We start from the raw sequence: 998 nt of genomic DNA, 5'->3' as shown, positions 1-998 counted from the left end.
GAGTATTTCATTTAGAAACTTTGTTCTAACAGTTTCTGGTGCAAAAGCAACGGCGACGAAAGCCACGACAGTTGCCGCCGATGAAGCCTTCAGTCTGGCAAACGGTGGCGCAATTGCTGTCCCTAACACATGTCCCCTTGAAACGGTTGCTCTGTGACTCACAAGTTCTTGCCTCTGCACTGCTCATTGTTCCCATCTCTGTTCAATTGTAGCCAAACATGTTATAAATGATGAAAGAAGACTCCCACATCGGCTGTGGATGAGATAACTAGGATACTTAATTTAATTGTATAGCAACAATAATTGTTCATGCTTCAGTATCGGATCGTGTTTGGGTAAATGTCTCTTCTTTTGTTATAGTGCTTTGATCTAATTTTGGGTTGTCTTAAGTCCAAAATTCATATAACTGATATTAGAATCAAAACATATGATATCGGGTGTTCATCGGATTTTATTTGGGTAATGTTTCTTTTGTTATAGTGCTTTGAGCTGATTTTGGGTTGTGTTAAGTCTAAAATTCATATATCATGATATTAGAATTAAAAAAATATGATATTGAACTTTCAAATAAACTGTTCACACTTCAGTATCGGATCGTGTTTGGGTTTGTGTGTGTAGGGTTATGAAAAAAAGAGTACTCTCACATTGGAGGTGAATGAGAGGACTAAGACTCTTAACATCATTTGGACAATTTTCTTCCATTGAGCTAAGTTTTGATGTAGAGCTAATATTATAAAACTATATGATAAAATTAAATAATATGAAAGAAAGAAGACAAACCACTGGACAAAAGCAGCATTGTTACAAGGAAGAAAGTTGCAAACAAACGCTTGAAGTGTCCCATCTTCAAATAGAGAAAGGAAAATGCAATTTGAGAAATATATTGAGAATTGGTTGAAACAAGGAGTAACCAAGGGGCGCATTTATAGATGCTCATTTACCGGATTATTTGATTAGGCACGAAATTTAATTAATTACAAATAACTAATTATATTTTA

General features: G+C 34.9%; 1 protein-coding gene across 1 annotated transcript; it reads right to left on the bottom strand.

The window, feature by feature from the left end:
* Positions 1 to 21: 21 nt before the first annotated feature.
* On the bottom strand, positions 22 to 871 carry LOC125852366 (defensin-like protein). Its single transcript, XM_049532108.1, has 2 exons — positions 781 to 871; positions 22 to 198 (listed from the first exon to the last, which is right to left on the bottom strand). The coding sequence occupies exons 1-2, from the start codon at positions 842 to 844 to the stop codon at positions 26 to 28; spliced, it is 237 nt and encodes a 78-aa protein (XP_049388065.1). The 5' UTR covers positions 845 to 871; the 3' UTR covers positions 22 to 25.
* Between the last annotated feature and the right edge of the window lie 127 nt (positions 872 to 998).

The sequence above is a fragment of the Solanum stenotomum genome, unplaced genomic scaffold, assembly GCF_019186545.1.
Source record: "Solanum stenotomum isolate F172 unplaced genomic scaffold, ASM1918654v1 scaffold34250, whole genome shotgun sequence".
In the NCBI taxonomy this organism is placed as follows: Eukaryota; Viridiplantae; Streptophyta; class Magnoliopsida; order Solanales; family Solanaceae; genus Solanum; species Solanum stenotomum.
Note: the sequence above shows the minus strand (reverse complement) of the source record. Positions and strands in the feature narration are given on the sequence as shown.